This window comes from Canis lupus, chromosome 20, assembly GCF_003254725.2.
Source record: "Canis lupus dingo isolate Sandy chromosome 20, ASM325472v2, whole genome shotgun sequence".
Classification (NCBI taxonomy): Eukaryota; Metazoa; Chordata; class Mammalia; order Carnivora; family Canidae; genus Canis; species Canis lupus.
In genome coordinates, this window is record NC_064262.1 from 13373994 (window position 1) to 13390326 (window position 16333).

General features: G+C 38.9%; 1 protein-coding gene across 2 annotated transcripts in view; it reads left to right on the forward strand.

The window, feature by feature from the left end:
• Positions 1–10830, forward strand: part of SUMF1 (sulfatase modifying factor 1) — a 90498-nt gene extending 79668 nt beyond the window's left edge. For both annotated transcript variants that reach the window (XM_025451212.2, XM_049098306.1), the window contains 2 exons: positions 111–170; positions 9722–10830. In XM_025451212.2, the coding sequence (XP_025306997.1) occupies positions 111–170; positions 9722–9832 (171 nt within the window). In that variant the 3' untranslated portion in view covers positions 9833–10830. The remainder of the gene's footprint in view (positions 1–110; positions 171–9721) is intronic.
• The last annotated feature ends 5503 nt before the right edge of the window (positions 10831–16333 follow it).

The window sequence follows — 16333 nt, forward strand, 5'->3', positions numbered from 1 at the left end:
TTGAGGCAGCCATGAAAGAGCTGGTTGGACTAAAATGACTGTTTGGACTCTCTGCCAGTCTATGAGAAATATCTGTGCTTTCTGGACTAATGAGTTCTCTTCATCTGCAGAAAGGCCCCCCTTCTGGGAAAGACCGAGTGAAGAAAGGTGGATCCTACATGTGTCATAAGGTAAGTCAAGTCATTAAACCCTGTATTGGTGTACTAACAGCAGGTTAATAGATCCACTATAAACATTAGCCCTAAAATGTCCCATCCACTTCTGCTCATATGTACCTATCCTCATCAAAGCCAAAAAGAATAACCATTTCAGATTTGGACACAGGCATGGGAAAAAGAAGCAGAGATTGTGAATGATCTATTGTCAACCAAATTCCATCTGTTGAATCTTGACCCTTTGAGAGACCTTTATTGTCCCAAGAACCAGAGTGGGCTATATACTATTTCCAGCATGTCTGTTCTGGAAGTAGACCCTTAATTTATTTGAGATTTCTAGATTCTCTGTTGAGATTAAGGTGAAAGCTGGAAATGGAGGGTGGATTGTGGTGTACTGGAATGGAAACATCACAAATGTTCACATACAAAGTATATGCTTTGTGAAATAAGCATCAGTCTCAGAGTGTTTCTGCTCTTTGGGCTATGATTTCAGTGTCAGAATTGGTTGTTCTTAGGTAATCATTGTGAGTTAGTGTTTCATGAGTAAAATTTTTGAAGAGTTTGGAGATTGAATACCACCTCTTCCTTTTTTCTTTAAATCGTATATTTTTAGTATCTCCAACACTTCAGCTTCTTTCTATCCCTATGCAAAGATGGCATTTTGCAGATGGTTATTACAAGAAGTTTTCCATGGTAATTCAGTTAGTCCAGGCACTTAGAGACTTAAAACAACCCATAAGGGCTCCAAATTAGTGACTTATTTCACAATGGATGTAGTATCAAATTTTACCTTAAAACAGTGGTTCTCAAACTTTATTGCACATTGGAATTATTTGAGATCTATAAAAAAGACGGAAGGTACCTGTTCCCCCCTCACCTCAATTTGATTTCTCTAGAGTATGACCTGGGCATCAGGATTTTAAAGGTCTCAAGGGGATGAAAACATACTGCAAAGTTTGGAAACCAATGGTTGGTCTAAAGAGAATCTCTGTAGATTATGTGTATGTGCGTGTGTCCTCTGTATTTCTTAAAAATTTTATTCCAGTTATTTAGGTGGAAGTTCATAATTGAGTTTACTTAATGCTTTACACCTATGTTTATGACAAGATGTAGGCAAATATATCCTTACCATACTGATTTTAATTTGAAAATAAAAGCATTGCCCTAGGTCATCCCAGTACTTTTAAATGTTTACATACATATCAGTCTTTAGTCTCCAATTTTTTCTTTCATTCAAGCTATTACTACAAATGTATCTGAATCCTCTTGTTGGGGAAACAGATTTCCATGAAAAACAGGTGAATTTCTCTTTGCAGAATAGTATCTCAAACCTTAATTTACCATTAGTTGTTTCTAACATAGGATACTTTTAAAAATGGAGAATCCATTTAACTCCATAAGATTTGAGGACCAGAAGATTTTTCCTCAAGAAAATAGGGAAAGTGATGCTTGTAAAAAAACATTTTAAGCATGAACACTAAAAGTATTCCATTGCCATGCATATGGATGTGTTTATGTAACATTTCATATTTTTTGCTTATTTTAAATGTTTTCATAAGCTTCCCAGCTTATTCTTTTAAAATATCTTTTAACCTAATATATGTTTTTAATAAATATGTTTACATGGTATAATTGGTTTATCTCGTGCTCTGCAGCCTTCATAAAGTCAGCTGTACTAGTACTGTTTTTGTAAATTCTTTTGTTTTTTCTACATTGGTGGTTATATCATCTGTGAATATAGACAATTCTTTTAAAATCTTTTTTAGTTTCTTGCTCTATAGCATTGGCTAGAACCTACAATATAGTATTGAATATGAGTGGTTAAGAACAAATATTTCTTACCTCATTTTTGATTGTAAAGGATTAAACATTCAACTTTTCAAAATTAGGTATATGAGCTGTAGAGTTTTTGGAGATAATTCTTTTTAAGCCTAAAGGTTTCCTTTTTTTCCTAGCATTTTGAGAGGTTTTTTTGGAAATGGATGTAAATTTTGCTGGAAGCCTTTACTATAGCTATTGAGATATTTGTATGGTTTTTCTTTTTCAGTCTGTTAATATGGTAAATTATGCTCATAGATTTTCAGTTTTCAAATGTTAAACCACCTTTGCCTTCCTATACTGTGCTTGCTTAGTTATGATGATGTATTATCTTTTTTTATATGTTTTGGACTCAATCTGTTAAAATATTGAGCATTTTTGCATATATGCTCATGATGGGTATTAGTCTGTTGCTTTCTTGTCTGGTTTTGGTATCATTATATTGCTGGGTTTATACATTGAATTGAGAAATATTCCCTCATCTTGAATTTTCTGGAACAGTTCATGTAGAATTAGCAGTACTTCTTCCTTAAATACTTGATAGAATTCCACCAAAGAGACCATTTAGGAGTAGAGTTGTATCCATAAATTTAATTTAGTTAACACAGCAGGGTTATGCAGATTATCTCTTTCTTCTTGATTAAGCTCTGGAGTTTGTGTCCTTCAGTGAATTTGTCCATTTCAACTGAGTTGTTAAATTTATTGGCATAATCTCTACCTTTTCATTGGCTGTTTGTATCATTTACATTTAATATGGTTATTGATATGGCTGAGTTAAAATTTGCCATGTTGATATTTGTAGTCTTTTTTGTCTCATCTGTTCTTTGTTTCCTTTTCTCTCTTTGACTTCTTTCAGTTAAGCATTTTTAATCACTCCATTTTCTGTCCTTTGGCTTATTAGCTAAAACTCTTTGTTTTAAAATTTTACGGGTTCATTAAAGCATATATTACACATCTTTAGCTTTTCTTAATCTACTTGAAAGATAAGTTTTAATTTAGTCATGTTCAGAGTGATGAAGAGATTATTCCAGAAGAGAGAATAGCAGAGTAATAAGACAGAGTAGGATCGATAGGATTTTCCAGTAAAAAAGCCATTTAGCTCCAGGATTTTGGTCAAGTTAATTGTAGATGATATAGGTATTTAACATCAGTTTGGTATTTCAGTGATATCAGGAAAACAACAGTGTTGGCTATGAGTTATTTTCAGAGCACTTATCCTTTTCACTAGATTAAGAGTGGCAGCTATAATTAAATTACTGAGTTGTGGACTCTGAAATTAGATCCGGGTTGGAATTCTATAACTGCTCCTTGCTAGTCTGTTACCTTTCTTACTTAACCTTTCTAAGCCTTAGTTTTTACATTTGTAAAATGCCCACTGTAATTGCACCTACTACTATAAGGTTCTTATGAGGAATGAATGGACTGAAATATATCAGCATCCAGTATATACTACTGGTAGCATCATTGCTAACCATCATGTTTATTATGATTAGATTGTTTTCCCCCTTTCCCTTTTGAATAAGGAGCCAACTAATGAACTAACTAGAGAGCTGGAATCCTTGAAATGATTCTTATGACATAGGTGAAGATCAGTAAAAGAAAGGAAATCAGTATAAAGAAAAAAAAATGTTGTAATTCATTTTGAAAAAAATCACCTTGCTTAGAAGGTGACTCACTTTTGATCATGGACTAGGGCTAGTTTGCATGACTAACATAAGCTCTGATGATTATTCATAACTTGTTGAAAGTCCACCCAAAGTACAGCTTCAGTAATGAGAGGAGAGCACATAAAGAAAAACTGTGAGACAACATGGTGTTGGGTTAAGGGCCCAGACTCTTAAATGGACTTGAAAAGGCTATAATCATGGATCTACAGCTTATGGAAAGTGACCCTAGGCACACTATTAGCACCTCTGTGCCCAGTTTTTCCTATGTATACAATGCAGATGCTTAATAATATCTACCTCAGAGGATTATTGGGGAAATTAAATGAATTAATACATGTTAATTTCTTAGAACAGTTCATATAGTAAGTACTCAAGAAATACTAGCTGTTGTTCTTGAATGTTGTTAGACTAATCCCTGTGGAGTCTTTAACCCAACCCATAACGTGTAGAAAATCCTTACCCTCCTTCCACTTTACACCAAGATTACTAAGAAAGGAGTTGATCTAGTGTCAATGGCAAGAGCAATGGGTGTGAAATCAAGAGACTAGGGTCTGCTGTGTGATTTTATATGGTGATTTTTATCATAATGAGCTACACTTTCCTTAAAACTTCCATTTATCCCTGAAAGTCTTCTACTCATAAAAACCGCATTGCTGTCCCCCTTGACTTCAGAGCCCCAAGGCCGGTAAGTCATTATCTTAAATGGATTGTTCTGAGTACAGGATCACATTCTGAGTGTAGATATTGAGATCAGTTTCACACAGTAATTATCCATTTTGATGGAAAAAGGCTAAAGTGGGTCCTTCTCACTACCTCTGTTCTTAATTAGTAAACTGACCCATATTTCGGTCACTCAAAGACCTAACATCATTAATAACCATTTTTGGTGCTAAATGTAGAGCTGGAAAAAAAGAAAAAAGCAATGAGGACACTTAAAATCAGGCCATTTTCTTCTTTAATTATGTGCTCTATTAGTCCCTCCATTATCAGAATTTAAAATGAACTACTTATTAATAAATGTTTGCTGAGTGAATGACTTCATTTGAAATGGAATGATGATGTGAACTGACTCCCTTATGGTGGTCTTGACCTTTCAACCTTTAACTTATGGTGAGACTTGCTTTTTAGTGTTTAGTTCTACACAGTCATTTGAATTAACCGAAGATTTTAGGGACTGCTGTGAACTGATAAAGGACTAGCTGTTTTTGTTGTCACTGATTTTAAGATTTTATTCTTTTACCAAAAAAAAATTCATTGCATAAAAGTTAGAAAATAAATAATAAATATAAAAATGACAGTAAAAACCATTCATTCTGCTTCCTAAGTAAACTGTTGAGAGTGTTTTACCCACATTTATTGGTGCACTTTCATTCCTACTCCAAATGGGATTATTTTCTCTGTGCCAGGGTCTTCAAATATGGCTATGGCAAAAGTCTTAGACATTATGGATCTCTTTGCTACTGTCTTACATCATAGCCTCACAATCCTTCTGAACACAGTGTTCAGGTTGGGCACAGTTTATCAGAGTTGTTACAGCCTGAATTTTGTGCCATATGAGCAGCATCTTATTTTAAAATCATTTTTTATATAATTTGAGAGATAAGTTGCAGGTAGAAATATGACATCCAACAAAGACCTTGGTCCCATACCCTAGTTACTAGGGATATTACTCATCTTTGTCATTCATATAGCAAGTAATTTCTGCATGTATGTAGCAAACGTACAGTTGGCCCTTGGACAACACAGCAGTTAAGAGCACCCCCCCCATGCAATAAAAAAATCCACATAAAACTTTTAACTCCTCCAAAACTTTACTGATAACCTCCTGTTGACCAGAAGCTTTGTCAATAACATAAGCAGCTGATTAATACATATTTTGTATGTTTTAGCTCCTGTATTCTTAAAGTGAGCTAGAGAAAAGAAGATGTTAAGAAAATTATAAGGAGAAGAGGAAATAAGTTTACAGAGCTGTACTGTATTTATCCGAAAAAATACACCTGTATATGGAACTTAGTGCAGATCAGACCCTTGTTGTTCAAGGGTCAGCTGTAAATCCATATTCAGATACTGGCAGCATTATCTTTCCAACAGAAGCTATTTAAGTCCTATGCAGACGCTGGCTAATACTTTTGTTAGTGAGGAAGCACGTTAACCCCCAAACATAGATAAGACAGTCAATGCTAGTTTCTATAATTAAGAGTGTTGTGTTCATTTTAAAGTAACAGTTACAATAACTTCTATGTGTCCAGTGCTTTACTTTTTTTTATGTAAAGATAAGGTGAAGCATTTTGACATTATTCCAGTAATAGCCCCGTTTCATCATTGGGCGACGGATTCAGAAAGGCTTTGCTTGTTGCTCTTCCTGATGAGTAAGTGAACACAGTGGTTGTCACGATTTCCATTTGTATCAAGCCGAAATTCTTTCTGCTGAGAAGACTTCCTGTAATGTAACTCCATCCTATTTATCTACCCCTGTCTCCTGCTTTATATATATATATCATTTATTACCTTGATATAGTGATTGCTTTTGCCTGAAATTATTGTTCTCCAAATCTATGGGCAACTCAACTCACCTGGTGCCATCTCAGCCTTCCCCAGCTGCCTTGTCTAAAGTAGCCACCTACTCAGTCCCACTCTTCTTTCCCTATTTTACTTTCTTCCAAGCTGACCCCAACCAGGAACAATCTTGAATTCATCGGTTTATTTATTGCCTGACTGCTCCCTGTTGAATGTAAGCTTCCTGATGACAGGTGCATTATCTGTCTTGTTCTGCCTTTTATCCCTCCTGCCCAGAATAGCATCTGGCATGTTGTAAGATCTCAAATATTTAATGAATAAATAAACCATGCTCTGACATAATCAGGCTATGCCTTGCTATTCCCTTAACTTGCCTGAGTTTTTCCATTTTCATGCCTACAATGTCATTGTTTTCTCGACTTAATATACCTTCTTTCCTCTTTCCTAAATTCTATAAATCACTTCTGTTCTAGCTGCAGCTGGATCCCATAGCATCAGCAGCACCTAGAAGCTTGTTAGAAATGCGAATTCTTGGGGCGCCTGGGTAGCTCAGTTTGTTGAGTGTCTGCCTTCGGCTCAGGTGGTGATCCTGGGGTCCTGGGATCGAGCCCCACGTCAGACTCCCTGCTCAATGGGGAATCTGCTTCTCTCTCTCCCTCTGCTGCTCCCCTTGCTTGTGCTCTTGTCTCTCTGTCAAATAAATAAATAAAATATCAAAAAAAAAAAAAAAAAGAAATGCAAATTCCTGAACTCCACACCAGATAGACTGAGTCAGAATCTTTGGATGTGTGGCCTAAGAGTAGGTACATAAGTTCTTCAGACTATTCTCATATGTATGCTCAAGTTCGAAGACCACCGCTATAATCATTTAAATCCAGTTATGGCCAAGTTTTGCCTTCAAGAAGTATTTCCAAAGTCTTACCTAAAGACTTTGACATTCTCCAAGGGACAATTCCTTTACCTAAATTAATAAAAACCTCAGAATCTTTTAACGCTGGTATGGTTTATGGCTGTTTGATGTGTTGTCATTGTTCCCTCAGCCAGCTTGTGATATCCCGTAGGACAGGACCATGGCCAGTCAGGCTTCCTCTGTGGGTGTGCACAGCAGGCAATCAGGAAATACTTGTTTGTTTTTTGTCATTTGTGGTAGAGTTATGGAACAAGAATGTTCATCTCCAGGTGCCTGCCTGCCCTGAACTTGATTCTTGCCCCAATGTAGAATTCACTACACACACTTGGTAGCATGGGGCTCTGGATTATCTATTGGAGTTTGATTCTAGAAATACTCAAGCACTATTGCTTCACAGCAGCCAAGTGAGTAAGGCCTATGTGGATGAGACTTCTTTGGGAAAAAAAAAAAAAAAAATTATTTATATATTTAAGAGAGAGAACAGGTGAGCATGAGTTGGGGGGAGGGGCAGAGGAAAAGAATCTCAAGTAGACTCCCCATAAGCCCAGAGCCAGACTCAGCACTCCCATCTCCAACCCATGAGATCAAGACCTGAGCTGAAACCAAGAATTGGACGCTAAACCGACTGAACCACCCAGGTGCCTCTGGGATGAGGCTTCTGCTGCATCCTCCTGTGTGGTAACCTCTAGTCATTATAGAGCTTCCATTGCATGTCAGGCACAAGTACTATAGCAGGTGTCATCAATTTTTTCATTATTTCAGGCATATTTTTTATTCATCTTCTCTCTGCCTGCCTGAATATTGGTAGTATGTTATATTCCTCACTGGCCACAGGGAAAATGAGAAAACCGGTTGCTGTTTCTCGCTATCTGTAGAAGACAAGCCACTATATCTTTCTTTTTATGGTGGATATACTCTAAACAACTTCTGTGGCAGCTTAAGAGATTATTTTTATGAAGATTAGAAACACTTAACTCCTGTGAGAAAAAGAATAAGAATTAAGAAAAAATAAAAACCACCTGTCATGCAGACCTGTTTTTCCCTCCACAAATTCTCTCTTTTCCATGAATCCCAAAGTTATTCATTTTCTTTGTGAAGTTTCTTTAACTGCCTGGCAGAGACTTTAGTTTACTGGGTCAACTCAGCATTAATGCTCCTGCTATACAGGATAATTATGCTATTTTCATTCTCTATTATTTTGTATCAAAGTACAATCCTAGGATATAAGAGTTTCATGCATGGTTGTTTTGGAACATGGAAAGCTTTGATGTATTTAAATGAAGTAATGTGTGGTTATTCACTGAATACCTACTAGGTGTCCAGTGATAAGTGTTAGGCTTTCTTGTTTGGGCAAGTATGTGTGTACATGCAGGACAGATGTATTGGGTGGTGGGGGGGGAAGCATGAGATGTGCTGTCTTTCTATGTAGGAGTATAGAATTTTGCTACAGAGGCAAGCACACCATAGTCAGATCTGGGTTCAAATTCTCCTTCCCTCAACAAGTGTATCATCTTGGATAACCTGTTTAATCTCTTGGGCTGTTGTGATTCAGTGAGCTAACAGTTGAAGTGCCTAGTATCCCTGGCGGGTGCTAAGTGCTCAACGTCTGTTGGTGTTTGTGCACAGGGATGTATGTGTTCTCTGCTCCTAGGAAATAAAACAGATACAAAACATCTCCCACACAGTAAAGGATAGCTTTATAACTAATCCAAAAGCAATATATTTCCTTTTAAAAAAGAAAAAAAGATTTTGCTTATTTGTTTGACAGTGTAAGAGAGAGCACAGGCGGGTGTGGCAGAGGGAGAGAGAGAAGCAGGCTCCTTGTGGAGTGGGGAGCCAGATGTGGGGCTCCATCCTAGGACCCTAGGGTCATGACCTGAGCCAAAGGCAGGCGCTTAACCAGGCACTCCCAAAAGCTGTGTATTTCAAAAAACGTTTTTTTCACAGCCTTTCCTACTCTTTATGTTCCTAGGCTTGCTGTTTAATTTTTGCCACTCTGTTGAAAATAAAATCATATCTTCATGTTGTTATAGTATTTTCTCAGTTGCCATTTAGCTTTATTATTTGGTTTAATGTCATATAATCTAAATGTAAAAATAACTTTTTAAAGTTGAAAGTAATCTATACTTATCACAGGACATTTGAATGGGACTGTTTGTATTGTGGTACATTTTGAATCTGCAGTTTTTCTTTCTTTGGCGTATGTAATTATACAGCTTGAGATCGTACCACACACACAGTTTGTATTCTGACTTTTTCATTTAATAGTGTATCATGAGAATTTCCTCTGTCATTAAGTATTACATTAAAACCCGACTTTTAACAGCTGCTTAATAATCTAACATGTGGATGTGCAGAACTTCTGTGGTCATTGCTTGTTACGTGTTTTTTTTACTGTTCTAAGTGATGCTGGCACTAACATCTTCGCACCATATCTAGGTCTGTTTATAAGGTGAACATTGGATTATAGTGGTGAACTGTGAATGTCCAAAATGTACATGCTCAGTGTGCCTGCGGGGTGTTCACGGGGGAAGCGCTGTCTGCTGGTAGGCATGCCGTCCCAGAGCTGGCGTTCGGGTACAGCATGAATCTGACCGCTGAGAGCCTTTCTCTGAGAGTCTGAGAATCCTCACCTTTCTCTCTGTCTCTCACAGTCCTACTGCTACAGGTATCGCTGTGCTGCTCGCAGCCAGAACACACCAGACAGCTCTGCGTCCAATCTAGGATTCCGCTGTGCAGCTGACCGTCAGCCCACCACGGGCTAAGCCGAGATGAGCCTTCCCAAATCCAAGAAGTCGTGTCTAACCTGCCCTCAGCTTTCCTCAGAATGTTGAATGACCTTGACTGAAGAGTTCCCACTCTGAGGTGGGTTGCATGCCTGCCCAGTGGCCAAAGGAACTGCTTTGCGAGACCAAATCGCTGACCTGCGTCAGCACGTGTGCTTTATTGTGTGGCGCATTTCGGGAGATGATCGCTGTGCTTTACTTTGGAGAGTCTTTGGAAGAAGAAGGGGGTGAAGGAGACCTTGAGCTAAACTTCAGAAGGCATGTGTTCTTCCCAGGCTCTGCCACCAGGGCTAGACCTCAGGGTCCCGCGCTTGACCTTCCAGGGCCTCAGTGACCTCATTTATCCAGTGAGGGGACGCACAGCATGATTTCTGAGGCCTTCTCCAACACACAAATTCTATGCGTATATCAGATTCTATTGTGATTTCATAGTAAGAGTTTATGACAGATTATTTTTTAGCTATTTTTTTCCATGTGTGAACCTTGGGTGGTACTAATCATGTAAAATAAGAGTTGTCGTAGGTATTATTTTGAAAAAAGGATGGGGTGGTGGTGATGAGTCTTTATATTCATACTGCACTTTGTGTTTTCAAGGAAATCAGTGTCTTTTACATTGTTATGATGAATCCCACGTGGGCTCCTGGGGGTATGCTCAAGTTCAGCAATCTGAACGTGCAGGAATGTCTGTGGGGTGACTCGACTGTGCTTTATCTTTTAACATTAAGTGCCTTTGGTTCGGGGAGGGGTAGTTATAAGCCCTATTTCACCCCTCTCCCCAAAGCCTTGGGTGAATGTGAAATGTGTACTCTACGAAGAAACCTGTCTAATTCTAGATGGAGAAAAGGAATGAGAACCTTGAATTAACTCTATTCAGGGTATCTGGTATTTTATAATAGGGAAGTAGGAAATCTTGTTGGTTGTGGAATATCAGATCCTCTGAATCATGCACTATGTTGAATAAACTGGTATCCACTAAAGCAGGCTTCGCTCTCCTTTTGTTTCCCTCCATTGTATTTTCTTTTAAAGAAAGGTCTTTGTGATACGTATATATTTTGTTGGCTATAAAGCTTTCGTGTCCATTAGCCATTTGATAACTTTGATGCATGAGCAGTTTGTGGGAATTTTTTATTCCAGAAAGCAAGGCTGTTTGGCCAGGAACCTCATTACAACCTTACTTCTTTGTGCTTGGGTGGAAGAGGCCGAGGCGAGGGCACGAGCTTGGCCGGCAGTCCTGTAAAACCCGGCAGCTGCTTCACGTGTCAGGAGAACACCTTGTTTTAGAGGGATGGCTTTCAGCCAGATGCCCCTGTCACCAGGATCCCGTCACGATTCCCCAGTCCTTGAAGACCCTTAAGACATTTCTAGCATGTCATTTGAAAGAAATGGCTCATCTTTATGTTGGTTGTTCAAAAATTAAGTCAGGTCATATTCATGAGCGTTCAACCAGCACTTGGTTGCTACTTCCGTGCATAGCCGCCTGCTAACATTAACATATTTGTCTTGAAAAACAGTGGTGCTGCTGTGCTGTTCCGCTACTTTTTGTTAATCTCTCACTTTGTGGATATGGAATGTTTCTCTATAAATTTCAACCAATTGATGACAAAACAAACCAAAAAATTATTTGCTTAATTGAAAAAGCTAATGTAAAAAATAAGGTATTTTATTCTTAAAGTCATCACTAAAGTGCAGTTTTTGTTTTTACTTGTTACCTCCCACCTGCTTGTATTCTTTTTAACATGGTTATATTTTTAGTGTGTATATTTGGATTCTTCTCTTGTTAATGAATGTTCTATAGCATAAATATTTTGGGGTGTGTTTTAGCTTAGTCTTTACAATTGCATTTTTAGCAGCAACATAATATTGAAAAGCATTATAAAATGAAATCCTAACAAACCTTTCATTTAAGAATTTCTAGGTTACAAACCAAATAAGTGCATCCAACTACAGACACCCATGACCACTACTTTATACTGTTGCATGCTGACACGTGAACAGACAAAATGGCAGTAGAATAACGTCAGCTTTAATGCCATCTATGCATTCTGGAAAAACCTCACCTTCTGCAAAATTGCACACAAAAAATAGAGGACGTAAGAGAAAAGTAGGGCTAGTGGCAGAGCATTCAAAACTTTAGGAACTTTGTAACTAGAGCATTAACAAAAATACTATCCTATGAAACCAGTAGAGCCCTTACTTCTCCAGTGGCACTTGTAGCCAGCACTACAGCCAGTCAGCCCTTTGCAGCCTTACACACTTGGGGTTCCTTCTTCATTCTCCAAGACCAGTCCTGGAAGACATTTGCTTTTAAGGGAGAACACTTCAAAAGTCAAAATCTGGGGCGCCTGAGTGATTCAGTCCATTGAGCATCTGACTCTAGATTTTGCCTTAGGTCATGATCTCAGGTTCCTGGAATTGGGCTCCCTGCCAAGCAGGGAGTCTATTGTCTCTCTCTCCCTCTGCCCCTCCTCCTGTGTGCTCTCTCTCTCTTAAATAAATAAATCTTTTTTAAAAAGTCAAAATATGATTGGGGTGTGCACTTCTTCATTGCTTGTTTTTTTTTTTTTTTTTTTTAAGGAGTATGGGCAGTATCTTCATACTGTCTTTTCAGAGATCCTAATTAATGTGGTGGAAGATGTGGCAATTCTTGAAGCCACCAAACAAACCACTGCTTACACCTCATGAGATTTTAAATTTATTTTTTCTGAAGGTTTTATATATTGCTAAGGGTTTCTCTTAAAGTACAAGAAAGTTTACCCCTGTTTATCACAAAGCACACTTCAAATTGCATATGTTCCAACATGACTTCCACATTCTACTGTCCTCCATTGTCTGTTTACTGATCACTTATTCTGCACTAAAGAAATACTTGTTGTAGCAGTACAGACTACTTGGTTGATGTGCCAGTACCAGTATTGAAAATATGGGTTTTGTTTGTCTGCTTTTAAGGAGCTCTTGCATTAGGTCTGTAATTATAACTCTTATTTCTTGCCCCATGGAAGGATGGAGGGAATTTGAGGTTTGCTCTTAAATTAGCTTTGGTCCTCCTTCCTGGACAATCTTAATTGATTTTCAGGACTGTACCTGATGAGCTGAGTGGGAAACAAGTCATATCCTCTTTTTTAAAGCCTTATAAACATGATAAGGGGCGCCTGAGTGGCTCAGTCAGCTAAACATCCAACTCTTGATTTCAGCTCAGGTCATGATCTCAGGGTCATGAGATTGACCCCCGCATCAGGCTCCACACTCAGCAGAGTCGCCTTAAGAGCCTCTCTCTTCCTTTCCTCTGTCCCTCACCTCCCTCTACTCCTTGAACTCTCTCTAGCACTCTCTCTAAATAAATAAAATCTTAAAGCCTTGTAAACATGATTAGAAGAGGGTAGGGGATGGACAGTGATGGTGGTGGTGATCAAGTGTGACACTTCCTTTGTGGAAAATATCAAATTACATGGATGCCTCAGACTTTTTTTTTTTTTTAAGATTTTATTTATCTATTAGTGCGAGAGCATAAGCAGTGGAGACGGAGAAGCAGGCTGCCCATCAAGCAGGAAGCCTGATGTAGGGCTCGATCCCAGGACCCTGGGATTATGACCTGAGCCAAGGGCCGTTGCTTAACAGACTAAGCCACCCAGGCTGCCCCTGGATACCTCAGACTTTGTGTGGTTCAGCCTGCAGCTTAAAATGGAATACAGATCTCCATCCGTTTTTACATTTTTTTATTCCTTCCTCTCTTCTCCTTCCTGCTTTTTTTTTTTTTTTTTTGACAAAGCCTCTTTGTTTTCACTATTGCACCAAAGAAATGAAAGGTGCCATTTATTTTAGTAAGCATTGATTGGGGGTGTGGTGGAGTAGTGGCTCCACACTAGTGTATTGGTAAATTCTATATTCCCTAGATTTCCTTCACCAAGAATTCTGTTGTTGACATAAAATGAGGCAGCAGGCCTATGATCCGTGAGTATCTCAGAGATCTAGTCCTCTTGCTAATCACTTTTTCAGAATAGATCATGTTTTCAAGTTACACATAGAATCATTTGTTGCATATGGTAAAAGTCGTAGTTGACAGTGAAAGGAATATTTTTTTAAAGATTTATTTATTTATTTATTTATTCAGAGAGAGCGAAAGAGGCAGAGACACAGGCAGAGAGAGAAGCAGGCTCCATGCGGGGAGCCCGATGTGGGATTCGATCCCGGGTCTCCAGGATCACACCCCGGGGCTGCAGGTGGCGCTAAACCGCTGCGCCACTGGGGCTGCCCGTGAAAGGAATATTTTTAAAAACACATGGAAATATGTTTTCTGAGACTTCAGGAAGCTCATAAAAGAGACCGGGGTGGGATTTATTTATTTTTTACATGGTATTTTGCAAGCATTTCTTCCTCCTAACAAATACTAGCCCTACCATTGGCAATATTTCTCATAAGGGAGTTAACCTACAGGTTGGCTCTTTGGAGGAAAACAGGAGGTACAGAGCAGGGCTGTCATGGGAACAGAGCCAGGCAAGATGCAGGCTGAGTGTGAGTGATGCCCTTTCTAAAGACATAGGAGTCCCGAGTGGCTCAGTTGTCCAGTTTCTGAGGGTAGCTGGATACCTGCATTTTCATGTGAAGTCTTTTTTAAATTATGTTGCCAGCCAATTCAGATGAAAAAAAACAAAAACAAAAAAACCACACAAACAGCGAAGACCTAATAAATTATTTCCAATGCCAGATTTGACCCGGGAGTGGGGATGCCACTTTTCAATCTAGATTATGAAAATTTGATTCATTTCATGGAACACAAAATCTCGTGTATTTCTTTTTTAAAAAATCATTTTATTTTTTTATTTTTTTTAAAGATTTATTTATTTATTCATGATAGACATAGAGGCAGAGACACAGGAGGAGGGAGAAGCAGGCTCCATGCCGGGAGCCCGACGCGGGACTCGATCTCGGGACTCCAGGATCGCGCCCTGGGCCAAAGGCAGGCGCCAAACCGCTGAGCCACCCAGGGATCCCCCTTAAAAATCATTTTAAATTCAGTTTGTCAAAATATAGTATTAACACCGAGTGCTCATCTCATCACGGGCCTCCTTAATGCCCGTCACCCAGTTACCCTATGTATTTCTATCTGAAAAATACTGCTCCCCTGCCAGTTGGAAATGTCTAAGTGTGAGAAAGGGCAGTGGCTTGGCCCAAGGACATGGTACCTCATGAGACTCTCTCCTCCATCCCCACCCCTCCCGCCTGAAATCATGTGCCCCTGACGGTCTGTTCCCATTAGCTTAAGCACTTATTACTGAAGTTTGCAGATTCCTATCTGAGAATAGCAGAAATGTTTCTTTCTTGCCTTTGGTTTTCATTTCATTTATTGAAACTTAAGTCTGTATAATACAGACTACCCTAGAACAGACCTCGTATTTATGGATTTGCTGGCATCGGTTGTGCTATTAGTGAAAGCTGGCCTTTGTTGTGTCAAATGCTTGAAACACCATGGAAATTATTAACTCCAAGAGCCTCACGTGGAACCTTGGCAGCGGGCCAGAACTTCTTCCTTCCTTTGACTCTGGTGTTTAGACCATGAGAGCGGGAGTTTAATTTTATGATTAAGCAAATTCATTACAGATCATATTCAAGTAGGCTATAAAGTGAGAAACACTCTTTTCTGCAACTTGTCCTATTTAGGATCAGAAAGTTGAGGGGATCAGTGCTAAGGGGTAGAATTTTTCAGCTCAGATTCTAATCTGCCCCTAATGTTAACTGACACCAAAGTCATCGTTATGAGAAGCCTGGTTAGGCCTTTGGAATCAGTCACAGTTGTCAGGCAAGAAGGTGATTCCATTTCAGAATAATTGAAGGTCAGATAAGATTGCTCTCCTGCTTCCCAGTTTGGACCACGTTTGACAAACTCCTGTTTTCTTTGCTGAGGAAATGGAAGACTGATCAGAGCAACTCTTTTCCAACATGTCAGTTTGGCACCTCAACAGGGTAACGTTAAAAGCTCTGAATCAACGCTTAGGGGAAAGTGAAACCAGCTAACAGACTATCAGGAAAAGAGATAAGCCGAGCCTTGTCAGGTGGCACTGATAAAAGGTTCACCTGCTAATGAGGAAGGGCCCTTTGTGGTTGCTTTTTTGAAGGCTACAACTTTGCTCTGCTCTAGACACTCTAAATAAAATTGTATTTATTACTTTTAAGTGACATGGAAGGATGTCCCTTTAATTTCTTCAATTACTGTCTTTAAAAGGCCAGTTTAGCATCATGTGAGGAGAACATTGGAATAAATCATCTGGGATCGTAACCATACCCCACTACATACTTAACTGTGCGACCTAAAGGCAAGCAATGTCCTCTCAGGTAAAATGGGAATAGTAAGAGTACCTTACCGCTTGGGATTGTGGAAAGATACGGAATGATGCAAAAATGAAGTTTAGCACAAAGTATTTGAGTAAGTGTTTACTAGGTACTTGCTCCTATTATCAATATGATTATTAAAGGTGGAGGAGCAAG